Genomic DNA, 16616 nt, shown 5'->3' with positions numbered 1-16616 from the left:
CAGTAAGCTGTAACTTAGGTGACTAAGGAGTAGTTATTGCTTTTTCTTATGACCTTGAGAAACCAGATGGATTAGAAATACTGAATGTCAGAACTGGAAGGAACCAGTTCTCACCTTCCACAGTGCCCTCTTACCTACCTCCCTCTTATTTTGTAATAAGGAAACTGAAGAAGGGAGTAGGTGACTTGCCAAAACCTAATAAAACTGTTAGTGACAAGCCAGGAATAGAGGACAGGGTCACATTCCTGTATTCTTTGCCCTGTGCCTTATGACTCTCTGGGCTTCAGATTTATTGCCCCCTGTCTAAAACTCTTCGGCCATCGTAGTTGCTTCTTCACCACATTGTAGTTACTTCTGGTTCTTTTTAACTTTGGGCCCTGGACATATTAATTTTTTGTCCTTTCCTCTCCAGCCTCAAGCATATACTCTCGCCAGCAAGTTGTCTGATTAATTTCATGATGATACTAGTGTCAAGGTAGGAACACCACTGGCACATAGAACTTCAGGTTGATCTTCTTAGAATGAAAATGAGATTCCTTTGAGCTGTTGACAGTCAGTTTCTGTAAAACTTGAAGGCCACAGGAGCAGGTGCAGTTTGTGTATCCTTTTGAAGTTGCAAACTGCTAAATGTTAAGGCTGGTTATTATAGATAATCACATGCAGGGGTCTCACTCCTGCTCTAGCTATAGGTATATCTTTTAAGGCACTTTAGTAAAATTAAATTATAATGAAAACAACTTTATAACTATTCATAGTACCTAAACCTATACACTGTGCCTTATACAGTCCCACTCAGTTAATAGACTTTCAGTTCTCAATTGTAATAGGTATTGTTTTATTTTTGTTTCAGAGTCATTACAGAAAGAAGGTAATAAGTATAAGGTATAAGAAGGTTGCAGTTTTCAAATGAAGTCTGTTTTAGTTAAAACCTTACACTAAAAGAATGGTCTTCCTTTTAATCCACTTTATCAAATCTGACACTCTGATCACAGATGGCCTTATCAAAACTGAAACCCTGACCTCAGATCATGCCTTAATTTCATTGACTTTCTTTATCTTGCTGTCATTCATTACTTCACTCCATAGCTCCTCCGTGACCACAACTGCCTTTACTTCCACCCTTGCTATTTTCTCTTCTTGTTATTGCACCTGCTCTCCACCTGCCTTGTGATCTCTAGTCCTTTGACACCTCTGCATTCACCTAGTCCAGTGGTCCCCTTCTGTTTTCAATTGCCTTTTCTCTAGTCTGGACCTCCAGGTCGGTCATTTGAATTCTGTCCTTTCTGACATCTCTTCCCTAGAAGTTTCCTTCCTCTCCTTCATTCTGTATCTAAAGGACCATTCTAACTAGGAAAGACCTTAAAGGGCAATGAATCTATAATCCTAATCACAATATTATGACTGTCAACTCTAGAGAAATTATCTCTACAGTGGGACTTAACACTGTAAAGAGTCCCTGGTTCTTAAAGGGGACCAAATGAAATCTGTGGTACTTTCATTGGATAATATACTTTAGGAATTAATTAAGAAGGTAAAATAGAAGGGACTTACCAGGTAGCACAGTGGTAAAGAATCCACCTGCCAGTGCTAGAGACATAGAGATGCAGATTTGGTCCCTGGGTCGGGAAGATCCCCTGAGAAGGGCATGGCAACCCACTCCAGTATTCTTGCCTGGAGAACCCCATGGACAGAGGAGCCTGGTGTGTTACAGTCCATGGGGTCGCAAAGAGTCGGATATGACTGACCACACACAGAAAAAAGATTAGGTCACCTTTTTTCTAGTTTTGTCTTATTTCCAAATTTCTGAAGTGTGTAGGGAGGAGGGAACTAGTATGGGGTCATAAGGAGGAAGCAGCTTCTGAGGTCCTAAAGACTACTGTGTTGGCATCCTGTTTCAGAAACCAGACCTGGGGATAAAAAACAGCATTGAACAGGGGCTTAGAGGTGGCACTAATCTTTTTTAAAAATTGAAATATAGGGCATTCTCTGGTGGTTCAATGGCTAGAACTCCTGCTGTCACTGCCAAGGGCCCTGGTCAGGGAGCTAAGATCTCACAAGTCACGTGGTGTGGCAAAAAAAAAAAAAAAGGAATGTAGTTGATTTACAATATTATATTAGTTTCAGGTGTACAATATAGTGATGCAATATTCTTATAGATTATACTCCACTGAAAGTTGTTTTACAGTGTTGGCTATATTCCTGTATATGTGGTGTATGTGTGCTCAGTCATGTCCAGCTCTGTGAAACCCCATGGACTGTAGCCCGCCAGACTTCTCTGTCCATGGGATTTCCCAGGCAAGAATATTGGAGTGGGTTACCATTTTCTTCTCCAGAGGATCTTCCTGACCCAGGGATCAAACTCACATCTCCTGCAGCTCCTGTATTGGCAGGTGGATTTTTCACCACTAGCGCCACCTGGGAAGTCCCTGTAGTGGTTCAGTTCAGTTCAGTTCAGTCACTCAGTCGTATCTGACTCTTTGTAACCCCATGAGCTGCAGCACGCCAGGCCTCCCTGCCCATCACCAACTCCCGGAGCCCACCCAAACTCATGTCCATTGAGTTAGGGATACCATCCAACCATCTCATCCTCTGTTGTCCCCTTCTCCTCCTGCCTTCAATCCTCCTTTCCCAGCATCAGGGTTTTTTCCAATGAGTCAGCTCTTCGCATCAGGTGGCCAAAGGATTGGAGTTTCAGCTTCAACATCAGACCTTCCGATGAACACCCAGGACTGATCTCCTTTATGATGGACTGGTTGGATCTCCTTGCAATCCAAGGGACTCTCAAGAGTCTTCTCCAACACCACAGTTCAAAAGCATCAATTCTTTGGTGCTCAGCTTTCTTCACAGTCCAACTCTCACATCCATACATGACCACTGGAAAAACCATAGCCTTGACTAGACGGACCTCTGTTGGCAAAGTAATGTCTCTGCTTTTTAGTATGCTGTCTAGGTTGGTCATAACTTTCCTTAGGAGTAAGCATCTTTTAATTTCATGACTGCTATCACCATCTGCAGTGATTTTGGAGCCCCCAAAAATAAAGTCAGCCACTGTTTCCACTGTTTCCCCATCTATTTGCCGTGAAGTGATGGGACTGTTTACCAGTGAGGAAAGAGAAAGAGGGATAGGGGATTTGGAGGCATAAACTCCTGTGCGTAAAATAAAGAGACAGCACTAGTCTGACTTGGAAGTGCTGGTTTCCTCTAAACCTGCCTACTCTGTAGTAGCTCCTGACTAGCCTCAGGTGATTTATAGTGAGCATCTTTATCTCTGTAGCTGAAGGCCCTTAGACTTTCGTGTGCATAGCACAGCAAGCCAGCAGAGGGAGCTGTGGTCCTAGAACTTTCTTTTGAGCTTCTAAGTTTTGGTTTTGACTGAGATCCTCTCCAGCTCCATCTGAATCTCCTGTGCAGTAAGAATTTAACTTGAGATATGCCTGGGTTTGGTGCCAGACCCCTGGTGTGAGCAGATGGGGAGCTTCTGCATAACTGTTTAAACTTGAAAGCCATAAGGAACTCGATTTCAAGGAAACGCCTGTTTACCGTGCAGATCCAAATCAAGCAACTCTCCAGAAATGGGTGTGCCTTCTTGACCTCGATCCTTATTGATCTTGGTATCAGCACCTCTAGTGACGCATCCTGAGGGGCGGGAGAAAGTTAACAAGTGCCTTATACACAGGGAAAAAGAGGAAGCCTGACTGCTGCTGCAGAAAGTCCCCACTGGGCAGGAGGGGATACTGTTTGGGTAGCATTAAATAGTGAGTGCTCCATGTAAAGTTCAGTGCCTGGGTATAGAACCTTGTATCTGCTCTCGTTTTGAATCAGAAGCAGAAGGTTTGCAGCTGGCCAGTCAAGGGGCTTGTCAGGCAGTTGACTAATGATCTTGATTTTAATAGGAAGACTTTTAAAGGGGGTGCAGCTTCTGCTAGTTACTGTGAACTCCTGAATCACTAGATTTGGCTCTGCTTTTTGGACACTCAGAAAACTCGGGCACTTCCAAGCCAGCTTTCCCTTTTGCTTCAGGACATAGATTACCCAAGCCTGCACTATGGAGACTGGCGCCTCAGCTTTTCACGTGCCTGAGTGGATGGTGAGTTCTTTGATCACTTTGCTTTTCCCTCTGTTTCTTGATAATGACAAAAATAGGGATCATTGTGAGAAGTCCCTCCCAAGAGCTGTGATTGGGAAAACAGTTATTACTGTAATTTCTGATTAATTCCTGGGTCACTCCTGCTGCTTTCTTTGCTTTTTCTTTTTTAAAAATTATTTGTAAATTATGAGTGAGCTGGAAGGGCCTGTTGCCTGGTTGTCTGGACTGGATTGGCGCTTCCCCACTGCTCCTGGTGTACTGCATGGATTGTGTTACACTGTGATTGCATTGCATTCTGTTTACAAGCAGATACTTAGTTTATTTCTCATGGGGGTAAAGAAAAAGAATAGAGAGAGGGGAAAAAAAAACAACTTGTGGAAATGGTGTGCTCTCTCTCTCTCAAGTCTGAAAAGATTTAAGTAGTTTATCCCCTATCTGCCTAGTTTTCTCCTGCCAGTCAAAACATTTTCCCAAGTATTCTTGTACATGTCTTTCTAAAAGGAGGAACTATGAAACTCTCTTTAAATTAATTTATTTTTTGGCTGTGCTGGGCATGTGGGATCTTAGTTCCTCAACCAGGGATCAAACCCGTGCCCCCTGCAGTGGATGCAAGGAGTCTTAACAACTGGACTGCTGGGAAGTCCCTATATAGCTCTTTTGGTACTGTTCTTTAAAATACTTTATTTGCTTGATGAATGTTTTTTAGTAAGTTATTTGTTGATAAGAACCAGCACATAAAACCTAGTATTTTCGATCCAACTTTAGTTTTTTATATAAAAATAGCAACCACCCTTATGTTCCTAACTGCTTTCTTCCAGGTTTAGCCTGATTTCTTACAGTCTATATACCAATTTGTGGTTTATATATATATGTATGTGTGTATATATATGTATATATAATATGTATGTGTGCATGCTAAGTTGCTTCAGTCGTATCCAACTCTTTGTGACCCCATGGACTTTAGCCCGCCAGCCTCCTCTGTCCATGGGATTCTCCAGGCAAGAATACTGGAGTGGGTTACCATGCCCTCCTCCAGGGGATCTTCCCAACCCAGGGATTAAACCCACGTCTCTTGCATCTCCTGCATTGGCAGGTGGATTCTTTACCACTAGCGCCACCTGGGAAGCCCCATAAAATATGTATAATGTATATGTATTTCCCTATTGAAAACTGCTTAGACTATGTACAACACATTCCAAGTTCTTTTCAGTGTTTATGGAATTATGGACTTAGAGAAGTGACCACCAGTAATGAGTCTGAGTATATAGTAGACCTAACCGAGGCCCAACTGATGAGCCCACATTTCGATTCACATACCAACTATTATTATTTCTGTTAGGGTTATTCCTGTTGTTGTTCTTAGTGTTGTTCCAGAACCTTGTACTCAGTTTTAAAACATTTGATCTAAAGAAATCCTACTCATCCGCAAGCTTATTTCAAATAGTATAGTGTTTTAGAATAACGGGAAAAAATTCAAATAATAATTCTAGCTGGATTTCTTCATAAATATTTATTTTTATTTATTTGGCTATTCTGGGTCTTTAGTTGTGCTGTGTGGGATCTAGTTCCCTATGCAGGGATTGAACCCAGGCCCCCTGCATTGTGGGCACAGAGTCCTAGCCACTGGACCACCAGGGAAGCCCTCTAGTTGGATTTTTAAGTTTGTTTTTGAATTTCCAGCCCTTCACTGATACCAAGAAGGGGAAATAGGATTCTGGTTTTCTTAAGTGAGAGCCCACATGAAGATATTAACCTTTGTTACTTCTATAAGAGAATATTACAGAATTTCACAGAACATCAGTATGTCAACTCAGTCAACACAAGTTTTACAGTAACACTTATTCTCATAAATAATACACCTCACTGTCTTACCTGCCAAGCACATCTTCTCAAGAGGAGCGCCTACTGGACTTCTACCTATTTACCTTTTCTTTGTTTACCTGAACAGGACAACAGTCCTAAAGGGGTTAGTGTGACTACTGCTCAAGAGATATGACCTAAGACTTCTCAGCTTTTAGAAAATATTCTTTAATAAAGCACAGCTCTGCTTCGTTTTCAACATGGCACTTCTTTTATTTAGCAATTTCCTGGCCTCTGTCTTTCAAAAATCAGGAAAATATCTTTGATCAGTAGTTTTTTTTTTTTTTTTTAGCAATGATGAGGCAAAGTAGGGAGGTGCTTGGCCTCAATAACTCAGTTTTGTCCTCTGAATTATTCCTTTGCCAGAGATTAACTTCGTGAGGCTTGCTTTCAGATATCACAGTTGTTCATTTCTGACCTGGTCTGGAAGTGCTTCTTTAGGCTGCCACCAGTATCCACTTAGCCACCAAAATGAGCCACTGAGCATTCTCTAGCATACTGCCTATAGATTTCCAGACCTTACCTGTGACATGTTGGAGTACCCTTTAATCTCCAAGAGGAAACCCTGGCGCCAGTTATCACATTGGGTCAAAATTTCGATCAAAGAAAGCTTTTAACAGATGACTCCTGTTCCAGTTTACATATTAACATAATGAACTTTCCGCTGAGAACTGTCCTTGCCCCCAAAGGAAATATGACAAGGCTCTCAAACTTTCTTTCAGGGGGAAAATTCAGCAGAAAAGGTGGATTATAATACCTCCCTTCTTATAAATGATCTGTAGCAAAAAGGGACTGGCATATCCCTCAGAAGATAGGACTCAAGAGCACAAACAGCAGCTGACAGTACTCACATCTCTGACTCCTAGCAGGGGAATAAGCCAGGAGGAAATCTGAAGAACAGTCTTGAGACTTGACAAGTAGACCTTCGAGTTACTATTCCATCAGTCACTGGAAAACTTCTGCTAAAGCCTCTGCTCCCCAGCTATTTTCATATAGCTTGTTCAGGCAGTTTTACTGCTAAAAGATTGGGAAACTCATCCTTTTAAAGATTGTCCTTATTAATATATTTTCACTTCCCCTGAGAAATTTTTAGTCCCTAGTGGTAGGTGAAAATACCTCCTCTCTTATGAGCATGGAGATCCGCAGTAACCTTTTTTTAAGTTTCTACATCTTAATATTTCCTCCTCCCACTTAAGCTCTTTGTAGTACCTAGTACTTTTCCGTAGGAAATCTGATTCACTTTCTTGATTGAGTACCCAGCCAGCCGGTTACCTGGTTTTCTTTTGGCTAGAAGTAATCCCTTTTATAGTTGAAGAATTTGTTCCAGCAGCTCGTTTGGCTTGGAAGGGAGCAATGTCTCTAAGAATGCTTGAACCATATCTACTTGGAAGTGGGACGAAAACCTTTAAGGTATCTGCTAAATGGTAGTAGAGTTAGTTTCACTATAACTCTGGATCAGAATTGACACTTAAAGCAGAGACCCACTTGAGAAATTGATGAAAACTGTGGACCCACTCCCCAGGAAAATAGATACACAAACTTTTTGCTTCTGTTTTAGAGCATCTGGACATCCATGGACTCTAGGTGAAGAATTTGGATCTAAAAAAATAGAAATGTTAATATGTTATATTTGTGTACCAGTGTGTCACCTCCAAAACCTTTTCACATGCGTTATTTTATTTTCACAGCACACACTTGAGACAGACAAAGTAGGTATTATTGTTCTTATTTTACAAATCAGGATTATAGATGTTCAGTAACCCTGGAAATGTTAAGAAATGGAGATACAGAGAGAGAACCACTGATCACCATTCTTTGTAGTACTACTTTATATATTTGAAAAGGAATTAATTTGTTTCTCTTGATGTGCTCTTGTGTAGGGTAAATAGATCTTCTATCCTCCCCATGAGTCCTGATTTTTTTTAATGCATTAATCATCTATTCTTAGCCTTAATTTGTGGAAATCAGAATTAGATCCAGTTCTCTTTATGTCCTATGTTGTGTATAAAGAAAGGATCACCTCATTCCTTTCTCTGATCTTTGAAATAACTTTTTTTGCCCATGAATATGCTCCATGGTTACAGCCATAGGTAGGATAACATGGTTGGTTAAGGAGAGAGTTAAGAATTACGGTGACTTTAATCATGCTTGGAGTGTTCCAGCAGTGGTTCTTAAAGTGTGGTCCCCAGGCCAGTAGCATCAGCATCACCTGGAAACTTGTTAGAAATACAAAATCTTGGGCCCCACCCAGATTCAGTAAATCAGAACCTCTGGAGCAGGGCCTAGCAATGAGTTTTAATAAACCCTCTGGGTGATTTTGATGTATCTAAAATTTGAGAATTACTTTGGTAGATAAACTTGTTAAGTGGTAAGGCTTTTTTCCAGGAATAGTAATCTAAAATGTCTTCTGGTTGTGTTTGGTGTAGATCTGCAGCTCCCTTTGCTCAGGCCCAGAAACTCAAGGCATTAGACCAGGAGTTCCTTTTCATCTGAGTGAGGAACCAGCTGAGTATACTAGGGTGCATATTCTTGGTTAGGAGGAGCAGATTAGAGACTCATCAAGCAAGCAGAAAAATACTGGTGTGTCTCATTTCCTGAAATTGTGAATAAGAGACCAAGATTGTCATGGATGACAGTGAATAGCTGTATCTATTCACTCATCTGAACAGCTGTATCTGTTCAGTTAATTTCCATTTCAATTTTTGGCAGTGACATTGGACAAAGTTGCTAATTAAAAGGCTGCTAGATTTCAGTTTCTTATATGATTTAGCCATTTCAGAATTGTGGTTTGATCAGAGCCTCAAGATAATCTAGGATGATATCCTTTTTGAAACCTAATCCAATAAGAAAGTAAATTTAAGGAGTAATTTTAAATTAAATAAATTTAAGATAAATTAGGGCTTCCTTGGTGGCTCAGATGGTAAAGAATCTGCCTGCAATGTGGGAGTCCTCGGTTTGATCCCTGCATTGGAAAGATCCCCTGGAGGAGGACATGGCAACCCATTCCATTATTGTTGCCTGGAGGGTCCCCACGGACAGAGGAGCCTGGCAGGCTACAATCCATGGATTTGCAGAGTCGGACACAACTGAGCGACTAAGCACAACACAGCAAGATAAATTAAGAGGGATGAGGTGGGGCTGAGTACACCCTGAATTAGGACCAGGGAAGTTTTTGATCTTCAGATCAGTATCACAAGGTTTGGTGTAGTAGAAAGAGCTTCAGCTCTGACATGAACACAGACTCACTTTCTAGTCCCCCTTGCTTGCTATGAGACTTCAGGCAAATCATTTGTTCTCTCCGTACATTTGTGGTTTCCTAATTTGTCAATGGGGATAATGATGCCAAGTTTTTGAGACTATTATACTGTTTCATAGAAATAACAGATACACAGGCCGTTGCATGGTAGGCTCAATAAATTTTAATTCCTTCCCCTTATTCTGTTCTTCCAGGGACCTTTTCTCTCAAAATAAAGATTATCCTAAAAAAAAGAATCTATCATTTTATGTTCTTTCTTGTGCTCAGAGAGCACTCATATTTTTTAAATCACATCTGGAATTTTGTGAAAAAGAAAGTGTTAGTAGCTCAGTCACATCCAACTCTTTGTGACCCCATGGACTGTAGCCCACCAGGCTACTCTGTTCATGGAACTCTCCAGGCAAGAATGCTAGAGTGGTATAGTTAGGAAATTTAAAATGGTATAACTACAAAGAATGTGAACAATTCCAAATAATTTCCAAAGCTATCATCTTAACAGCATCTATATGGAAGACCCCTGGAGAAGGAAATGGCAACCCACTCCAGTATTTTTATGTGGAGAATTCCATGGACAAAGGAGTCTGGTGGACTGCAGTCCATGGGGTTGTAGAGTCAGTCATGACTGAGCAAACACTTCACTTTCATCTGGAAGACATTGGGGGGAATACAGAAATGATTCACAACCGAGCCCTGGTTCAGAGGACTTGTCTTCTAATGGGGAGATCAGTATGTATTAGATAACAATCTATTATGAAAACCAGAGGAAATAAGCAGAGAATGAATTAAACTAGACATGAAAGGATCTTTGACTTTTGCTGGGATCTAACTAACCCAATCAGATTGCCTCACTCCTGGTCCATGCAGTGGTGATTTTCTGTGGCGCTGTCGATATGACATTTCCAAGGGTCACGTTCCAGTGATGAACCCCCCCTCCATTTGCTGACACATCTGGTGGCATGCAGATGTCAACATCACTAACCCCCTTTCTTAATCATCTATTCTAATTCAAAAATAAATTACTGGTTCTCTCTCGGGTCAATCTCCCATATCTTGGAGATGAGTAACGATATTAAATTACTAAAAATAACAAGCAGATAAACTGAAATGGTCTCTGGAGAAATGCATAGTGCATTATTGTTTATTAGATAGCTGGTCCGTGGTTTGTTCTCCTGCCCTTCTCATCTGGTCCATCTGCCTTCCCGGGACTATACTTCTCCAGCTCCTGTCTGCGCACTGGTCACTCACTGCATTAGCCCATAGCATCTTTTCATGACTAATTGGGAGTCACTTTTGTGCACGGTTTTGCTTTATATCTTCTGTGGATTATTTTTATGAATTGTAAAGTTATCGGATTTATCGTGGCATAAAAGTCTCCACCAACTAGCTCTTGTATTTTCTTCAACTACATGCCCACCGCTTCTAACTCCCTGTATACGTGTACTTGGTTCTTTGTCATCCTGGGCTCCTGGCAGTTCCCGGTTTCCTTTTCCTCTGTGTGTATCGCTCTGTGTACCTAGAAGGGCCACCCCTTCATTTGACTATTTGATATGTAACAAGGTCGCTATGACCCTGGGGGCTCCGAGGAAATAGGAAATTCCCTATTGTAGTTGCACCTTCCATGAAACAGTTTTTGAAAAAGGCAGGCAGATCACTGGACACTTAATCAGCAACGCTCCTCAGATGGGACTAGAAACCAGATGTCAAAACCTGCATGAAAAGGTGCACAGTTAAGAATAGAGCACTGGTCTGAGGAAGCTGAGTTTCCTGGTAACAGGCCTGAGACCAGTGTCCCCAGTCTGACCAACACAAGGCCACAGAGTGTAGGTTAGGGCCTGCATGAGTACTTGGCTCCTTTTTTTTTTCTTACCGTTTTTATAAATTCCTCACTGCTTTAGTGCCTCTGTAGTTAATTTTTTTCTAATGAGACTAGGTTAACTGCAGTCATCTGACTTGGAAAAGGAGGAGGTAAGGTTAAAAAGGAACCTAATTAGCAAGTTAATTATAGCAGGCAAAAAAAAAGTGCACCAGTTATATAAATAAGCTATTGTTATGCGCGTGCAAGTTGGGCCTTGTCAAGGGACTTGTTAAGGTTTAGAGGTCAGAGGATCCGTGTAATTAGGTGTTTAGGGGAAAAAAAATAATAAAAGCAAAACAGCCACCAGAATTAGGAATGGCTGATGAACCACTAACAGAAATGCTTTATTTAATTGGGCTCTACTGCTGGAGGGGTTGCTGGAGCTGCTTCAGGGTTTCCAGGGAAGGCAAACCCCCCCCTCACCACCACCACCACCACGCACGCACACACAAAACTAGCTGGAACCAGAGCCAACAGAATTGCTGATGAGGAAAGTTTAAAGGCCTAGCCACAAGGGTCCCTGGACTGGAGAGGTGGCTGTAGGGCTGGTAATGTCATTATGCTGAGCAGCAAGAAGAAATACATTGTCAATGGCAACTCTGGGATTAAAGCCCAGGTGAGGCTAAGTTCTTATTTACCAGTCTTGCTGCCGCTATAGCCACTATTATAAAAGGCCAGTTGCTTTTCCCCTTCTTTCCTGCTTTCGCCCCTTCTTCTGGCATAAGGTGAGCTGCTCCTCTACAATCTCTCTCCCTTCCTTGCCTTGAAGCCTGTTGGAATGAGTCAGTCTTCTCTGAAACAGACGAGGAGGGGTCCCGTAAAGGACTTTTTGATTTCAGTTAAGGTAGAAGAGTTAGGGGTAGAATCTACCAGGGTACCCCAACTGGGGTAGGGAGATTACTGTATTATAAGTAAGAGTGAAAAGTGTAACGGCACTTAAACTATTGATGGGAGGTGGGCACCAGGGATGACAGGTTGTCAATAAAAGATAAACATTTATTTCTTGGGGAAATTATATAGCTTATTCTATATAAGTGGTTAGCCTCTTTCTAATGTTCTTCTGTCTTAAAGAAACTTGAGGTAGTGTCTGACAAGTAACAAGCTTTAGACCCCTATGTCTCTGAGTGGAGAAAGCCTACACAGCCTAATGTTTAGTGCCCAAAAATAGCCTGAACTCAAGAATTCTCTGGAGGGCTAGTGGGGGCCAGAGGTTAGAGCCCTGCACTTCCATTTCAGAGGGCACAGTTTCCATCACTGATCAGGGAATTAAGATCCCATGCAAGGTATGGCCAAAAAAAAAAAAAAAGAGCCGAAACGTGACCTAGGTGGGAGGAAGTACTTGTTAGTAGTGAGGAGCTTAATAGAGGAGAGAACTCAGTTTAAGGAAACTGATTTAAGATGATGGTGCAGCTGGATGGCTATGTTGTTGGGGTAAATGAGTATGTGGCTTCTCTGAAGGCTCTGCGGTAAAGACTCTGCCTGCCAGTGCTCGAGACACAAGAGACTGGGGTTCAATCCCCGGGTCAGGAAGATCCCCTGGAATAGGAAATGGCAACCTACTCCAGTATTCTTGCCTGGGAAATCCCATGGACAGAGGAGCCTGGCAGGCTACAGTCCACAGGGTCACAAAGAGTTGGACATTACTTAGTGACTAAACAACAGATGGGTTTGTGCCCACTGTCTCCAATCCTACAAATCTAGAGAAGTAGAGTGGCCCCCACTAGTGGTGTGTGTGTGGGAGGGGGTGGTATATATCTAAGGCAGGGTCTGGTCTGTCTGTTCCACTTTTTTAAAGTAGGCTCTGCTGAAATTAAGGACTTATTGTGGCCTTTGGAAAGTCAATGAAGACTCATTTTCCTTGATGGGCTTCTAAAAAAGAATAAAGATATATCATTGTCTTGAACAAGGTTGGTGAAATGGAAGCCGAGGTTTTGAGCTTGACTGATACTCCCCTCCTCATCTTCTTACTCACGTTCCTCCCCTTCCTGACTTTTGTTTTCCTCCTAATTTTTTTAACTTTAGACTTGATTTATGGTTACTTAATATTCAGTCAAGTACAGACTGTGAAGATAGGGTAAGGTTCATTGTTTTGACGCAAGGTTGACTGTTATGTCAGGGGTTTGTATCTGAGGATATAAGGATAAGTAATATACATAGCTCCTGCCTTTATGGAGCCTAGTTTGTACAATGATAGAAGTACATGGGAGTTCATGTACATTCCATGGGAGTGCACAGAAAGAGCACTTTCTCTTTTTGGAATAAATTGCTATTTTAGTAAAATAATTAATTTCGCTATTTTTCATTTTGGGAAATGCTTCTAACCTAGTGAATTTTCCTGTTGCTGTAAGCAATTTGCAAACTCTAAAGTAGTATGCAGGCTTTAATGGTTGTTAAAGCTATGAACAGCTTCAGGAGATGGTGAGGGGCAGGGGAGCCTGGCGTGCTGCAATCCAAAGAGTCAAACAGCCCTGAACAACAGTAGCTGTGACAATGCTATGAGTTCCCCTAAAAGGCATGCTAATTGATTTGGCCTCAGTCTGATAGTTACCTCTAACTGCAGGAAATGTAGCCAATAGTTGTTGCAACCATCTTTTTTATCAGGAAAGGCAGAATCAGTTGGCAGATCTTTGATTTTCCCTACCTCCATGCCAGTTGGATCCAGAATAATCTAAGCAGTTATGCAAACATTCAATTAGAGAAGTAGAAAAAGAAAAGATATTTGCTTAATGATACAAACTTTGACTTGTAAAGTGTTATAAAGTATCAGCTGGAACTTCCAACAGTAGGAGAAAGATAAAATTGCAAGAAAGTCATTATTAGATATTGTCCAAAATGTAGCCGCCAGAGTATTGAGATTTATACATATTCAGTCTAGTTATCTACTCCTACATCTCTTATAGTTAATAAGTTATCAACCTTGTAGCTTTTAGTTTATTGTGATACCAAACATTAAAAATAATAAATTAATGTTTACTTATTAGTACTGAAAAGCTGGTTGATGCATTTTAGAAAGCCTTTGAAAAGCTGAAGTGACTACCTGCAAGAGTTAACAGAACAGAAAATTTGTAGTGGTGGGAGTTGGGGAGCCAGGGATGAATTGAATCTCCTGCTGAGTTTCACAGTTTACATACCTTGTTTTGTATAACCCTCTCTAAAACTTTGGAAATACTCTCATCTTTGTTGTATTTGTGAGAAAAATGGGGGTCACAAAATATCTTGATGAACATCATACAGCTAATGAGTGGCATAACAAGGGTTTGAATGCAGTTCCAGAAAGGTCTGTATGAATAGAAAGCTTTTTTTTTTTTTTTTTTCGTTATACCATACTGTTTCCTGAGTATCTTAAGGCAGGTCACTCTGCCTTTCTTAATCTTATAGTTTCGTATCTTAAAAGGTTGGAATGTGTATGTCCGTGCTCGGTAGCTTCAGTTGAGTCCAACTCTTTGCAGCCCATGGACTGTAGTCTGCCAGGCTCCTGTGTCCATGGAGTTCTCCAGGCAAGAATACTGGAGTGGATTGCCATTTCCTACTCTAGGGGATCTTCCCTACCCAGGGATTGAACCCAAGTCTATGGCATCTCCTGCTTGGCAGGTGGATTCTATCTGCTGAGCCAGCCACCTGGGAAGCCTGAAGACTGGAATAGATAGTCTCAATGATTCTTTCCAGCTTTAATTTTCAGTGAAACTATAGAAAGGATTGCTGAGTATGACTCAACTTTCTTACCATTTATTTTAATCAGAATATCCCATTCTCCCTTTTATCGCAAAAGATAGATAGTCAGAGAGTGGTTCAAGGATTTAAATTTAATAGAAACAGAGAAGAATGAAAAATCATTTTCTCCAACGAGTCTCTTAAGATTCCATATGTGGGTCAATACAAACAGATTAGCTGTGAGGGAAGGTAAGATCCTATAATGCAAGCATTGATTTGGTATCTCAAAATAGATGTTCTTTTCCTTTATGTAACTAGAGTTCTTTTTCTTAGCAGATCCAATTTGCTGACCAGAAGCAAGAATTCAATAAACGTCCCACCAAAATTGGACGTCGCTCTCTGTCTCGTTCAATTTCCCAGTCATCGACTGACAGCTACAGCTCAGGTGAGGATTGAACTGCTCTGGACCCACCTGTGGAGGCTAATTAAGTATGATCAATGGACCTTCCTGTCTATCTAAGGCTAATTAAGCACAATCAAGGCCTGTGCTCTGGCATAAACATGTTCATTCTCAATTGAAATTTAGACCAAAATTCTAGGTGGAATCTTTAGGTTTCTCTTGGGGATTCAGAGTGGAGCTTAATAGAGGCATCTCTTCCAGTTAAGACAGAAGAAGGTGATTAAGGAAACTGAGTCTGATTTATTCAGAGGGTGAGGATATGTTGCTCACCCTTGGCCTTCACTGAGCAGCATGTGTGAACGCTTGTGTTTTTTCTACTCTTTGAAAATGAAAGAGGGCTTCTTCATCCTTCCGACTGGGAAATCTTAAATGCCCTGAGAAACGGTGAAATCACTGTAGCTAGTGAAGAGCCCTTCACTTTCTCTTCTGAGCTGTGACATTGTATTGTTTGTTACTCCTTCCTTCCTTGGCAGTGAGTTAAGTCCAATACATGGATCCTAGGCCTGAGTTACCATTTAATGTCAGATGAGTATGAATTTGTGAATCCCTTGTCACCAGTAACCGTTTATGCAGCAGTGCCTAGTATGTGTCTGATCTAATCTGGAGCCATTTTGTTTTGCTCTTAAGTAGGAATGTGGTAGGAAGCTGAATGTTTGCCCTAATTACCTCTTACATTATAAATAGTAATGTTCATTAGAAAATTTTAATCGTGACCTAAAATTTTGTTTTTCACACGAATAGGAAAGTAGTATTTGTAAAGTTGAAGAAAGCTTGTTTGAGACGCTGTAACTTTTAGGTTGAATAAATTGTTATTTACACTCTTAAATATTAGCATTTCTTTTTTTATGTTTTTCCCCACATAACTGAATAATATAAAGCACAGAATGTAAATCCCTAGGGATTACTGAATTTTGTAACTATCTTATTCTGCTGAAAGAACCAGCAGAATGATAAATAATTAAATAAATTAAATAATTTTTAATAGCTGTTGAAGATTCATGAACCAGGTAATAAAGCTCTGGAAATTGTAATAATTGTGAAAATGTAAATTGTAAAAAGGTATGTACAAGTTAAACACTTGAGTTTGTACATGTTATCTAAAAATTGAAATTAAACAGTAACAGTACTCAATTTTAACTCCAGCTCAATCTCTTCCCTACACACTGGATCGGTATTTCCATCTATGCTCCTGCAGAGAAAACCTTCCCACCGAACCCCCATATGCAGGGAAGATAATTACAAAGTATCTGTGTATGTAGGGATAGGTAGGTAGTTTCAGTTGAAGCTGAAACTCCAATACTTTGGCCACCTGATGTGAAGAGCTGACTCATATGAAAAGACCCTGATGCTGGGAAAGATTGAAGGCAGGAGGAGAAGGGGATGACAGAGGATGAGATGGTTGGATGGCACCACTGACTCAATGGACATGAGTTTGGGTAGACTCCAG

General features: G+C 40.9%; 1 protein-coding gene across 6 annotated transcripts in view; it reads left to right on the top strand.

Moving 5' to 3' along the window:
- The window catches only part of AHCYL2 (adenosylhomocysteinase like 2), a 190028-nt gene that overhangs the window by 127072 nt on the left and 46340 nt on the right, over positions 1–16616 (top strand). Inside the window, exons 1-2 of one of the 6 annotated variants that reach the window (XM_018046942.1) lie at positions 3654–4087; positions 15046–15154. In XM_018046942.1, coding sequence (XP_017902431.1) covers positions 4046–4087; positions 15046–15154 — 151 coding nt within the window. In that variant the 5' untranslated portion in view covers positions 3654–4045. Of the gene's footprint in view, positions 1–3653; positions 4088–11561; positions 11675–15042; positions 15155–16616 lie in introns of those variants that run through there. The other 5 variants (XM_018046941.1, XM_018046940.1, XM_018046939.1 and 2 more) reach the window with 5 other exon arrangements.

The sequence above is a fragment of the Capra hircus genome, chromosome 4 (assembly GCF_001704415.2).
Source record: "Capra hircus breed San Clemente chromosome 4, ASM170441v1, whole genome shotgun sequence".
NCBI classification, from domain to species: Eukaryota; Metazoa; Chordata; class Mammalia; order Artiodactyla; family Bovidae; genus Capra; species Capra hircus.
Note: the sequence above shows the minus strand (reverse complement) of the source record. Positions and strands in the feature narration are given on the sequence as shown.